Source organism: Bidens hawaiensis, unplaced genomic scaffold (assembly GCF_021521415.1).
Source record: "Bidens hawaiensis isolate Kalapana, Puna unplaced genomic scaffold, B.hawaiensis_p1.1 tig00016783_1, whole genome shotgun sequence".
Classification (NCBI taxonomy): domain Eukaryota; kingdom Viridiplantae; phylum Streptophyta; class Magnoliopsida; order Asterales; family Asteraceae; genus Bidens; species Bidens hawaiensis.
The window spans coordinates 331,495-333,969 of record NW_027492545.1 but is presented as its reverse complement, the minus strand read 5'-3'; the positions used below and the strand labels follow the sequence as shown (position 1 = coordinate 333,969).

The following is a 2,475-nucleotide window of genomic DNA, read 5'->3' as shown; positions in this document are numbered from 1 at the left end:
GGTCAGGTTTACGATGTCAGTCAAAGCAGGTATATTATTATCAATTATGTGTGCTTTAGAGCTTTAAATTTGAATCTGTGTAACTTTTGGTGTCTTTTAATGTATATGCATTCACTGTGTATGCATTATACATTAACATGGTAAAGTCAAAAGTTAATAAAATTACGGTTTTCATTTGATCCTTTTGTTTTATTTATTGTGAAATCAAAAGATGCACGACGACACAATCTACATATAATCCATGATGCTAGATGCGTTTTGAAAAGGTGATCATGCAAAGATAAAGAAAATAAAAAAGAGAAAGGAAAAGAAAAGGAGAATGAAAAGGTGATCATGCAAAAAAAGATGACGAGAGCACGGAGGAATACGAGGATAAGAATTGAGAAAAGTGGTGTTTTGAAAATGATTGCAATGATGGCTGATGCAAAATTTTCAAAGGTTGAGTATATAAAATTGCGGTGTGAAGATGATCTCTTTGGGTACGAGAGTCGCGTATGCCTATCTGCGGATGATTTTGAAAGAGTTTTTACATTGCAGGAGATTAGCGGTTTTGTCATTATAACTTATATGATGTAAGTGCTTAAATTTTATTTTAAATAATTGTTCGTAAAACACAATTTATTCACTCAGTTTAGTTTTTGTATCTTATCAGGCACTTGTTTGAGAAAATCAACAATGGGTCAAAAAGAAATCATGGAATTTGTTTTGTGAGCCCGACTACAGCCTCGCCACGTGAACGTAAATCAAAGTTCAAAAATATTGATGATTCAAGTCGAAGCATTGCAAATCGATTGCTTAACCGAAAGGACAATGACATCATCTTGATTCCATACAATCCCGGGTCTAATTATCAAAACCATCGAAATCCAAGTTTTACTAGTTTTATTATTTGTTTGACTAAATTTGGTTTTTGTTTTTTTTAGAAATCATTGGGCGCTGGGCGCACTACACATGAAAACAATGACTTGCTATTACCTTGATTCTCTAAGGCCGAGAACTGTTAATTTGCAGTTGCAGCAAATTATCGATGGGTAAGTTGTACAAATTATGGAAACATTATGCTTTAGTATTTGATATATTTCTTAACATTTTTGTAGTGCAATGAACTTGTACGATACACAAAGTGGATCGAGGGTAAAACTCAATTGGGTCAATGCTAGGGTGAGCATTTAATTCCTTATTGAAATAGTAGTTTTAACCTCATTATATGAATCTACGTTACGATGACTATTTGTTATATATTTATGTAGTGTCCATGTCAGCTGGGAAGCACTGAATGTGGCTACTTTATGTTAAAGTTCATGAAAGAGATAGTTGATGAAGGAATTGAATTACTGGTCAATGACAATGTAAGTATAGCAGCTTTTTATATTTTCATTATTGTATCAGTTCAGTAAATTTTGACAGTAGGTTTAAGTTATAGTGTTAAGGTTGTCTTTTTATAGTCAAGCTGATGATTAATGCTGCTCAAAATGTGACATTTAGTTAGGAACTTTTTTTCCTAATCCTAAATAAATAAGTCTCCATAACCAGTTAGGAACTTAGGTATGAAGTTATTATGTTATGTGATTAATAAAAGTTAGTATTTCTGCTGTAATTAGACTCAATTCGCTTATACTATTGATCTTGTACAATTGTCGTATTGTATATGCTAGATCAGGTTATCAAGTTGCTTTAGGTTTAACTAATCTAAATTTTTGTGGCATCATTGTTTTGACAAATCATTTGAACTTTGAACTTTGGGTTTAACTAATCTAAATTTTTTCTCAGGTTGGGGGAGGGAATAATGAATACACGGATGCTGAAATTGATGGAATTCGTGAAGAATGGTCGACTTTTGTGGCATCATTTATTTACAGGTGAATGTTCGTATCGATGTTAATGAAATGTTAAACTTTGAAATATCGTGAAGAATGGTCGACTTTTGAATGTTTGTTAATTAGTATGTTGAAATGGATTATTTTGCTATATATGAATTTTAGTTTTATTATGAGACGCTAATTGTCATTATTTAATGTTGAAATTACAAATCTGTCAAAAAAAATATTCTTTTTTACAATACTTAAAACCATGACTCGCAAATGCGTGTCAAAACAAAGATGTCAATAATGCCTGTCATAAAAAGATGACACGCAAATTTGTGTCATTTTACTTTATGACATGGCCTTCCTTGACACGTGATATCGTGTCATCTACCCTTTTAATAACGCGCATAGCGCATCATTAAAGGACTATTTTCTAGTAGTGAAACATAGGATTGCTAGTCAAAGAATAGAAGTAATTGTGTATATATCTTTGCATCTATATGACGACCAGTATATATACACTTGAGAGCCTAATCAATCAAGCGAAAAAGAAAACTACTATCACACTGATAATGAGCAGCGACTACTAGCAAGACACCATGAGCCCACAGTTAGACTAAAGAAGTCGAAGCTCAAAGCAATTAATACGAAACGAAGCTTGGTGATTGTC

General features: G+C 32.5%; 1 protein-coding gene across 1 annotated transcript; it reads left to right on the top strand.

The window, feature by feature from the left end:
- Positions 1-280: 280 nt before the first annotated feature.
- LOC143552141 (uncharacterized) lies at positions 281-2,024 on the top strand. The gene is made up of 6 exons (XM_077042429.1): positions 281-572; positions 653-841; positions 924-1,031; positions 1,098-1,161; positions 1,251-1,349; positions 1,771-2,024. Exons 1-6 carry the CDS (start codon positions 334-336, stop codon positions 1,861-1,863), a joined length of 792 nt encoding a protein of 263 aa, XP_076898544.1. The 5' UTR covers positions 281-333; the 3' UTR covers positions 1,864-2,024.
- The last annotated feature ends 451 nt before the right edge of the window (positions 2,025-2,475 follow it).

Coding starts and splice junctions, on each gene's coding strand:
- LOC143552141 (XM_077042429.1), top strand. CDS start 334: ATGCAAAAAAAGATGACGAGAGCACGGAGGAATACGAGGATAAGAATT. Junction 842..923: donor TTGATTCCATACAATCCCGG/GTCTAATTATCA, acceptor TGTTTTTTTTAG/AAATCATTGGGCGCTGGGCG. Junction 1,162..1,250: donor TCAATTGGGTCAATGCTAGG/GTGAGCATTTAA, acceptor ATATTTATGTAG/TGTCCATGTCAGCTGGGAAG.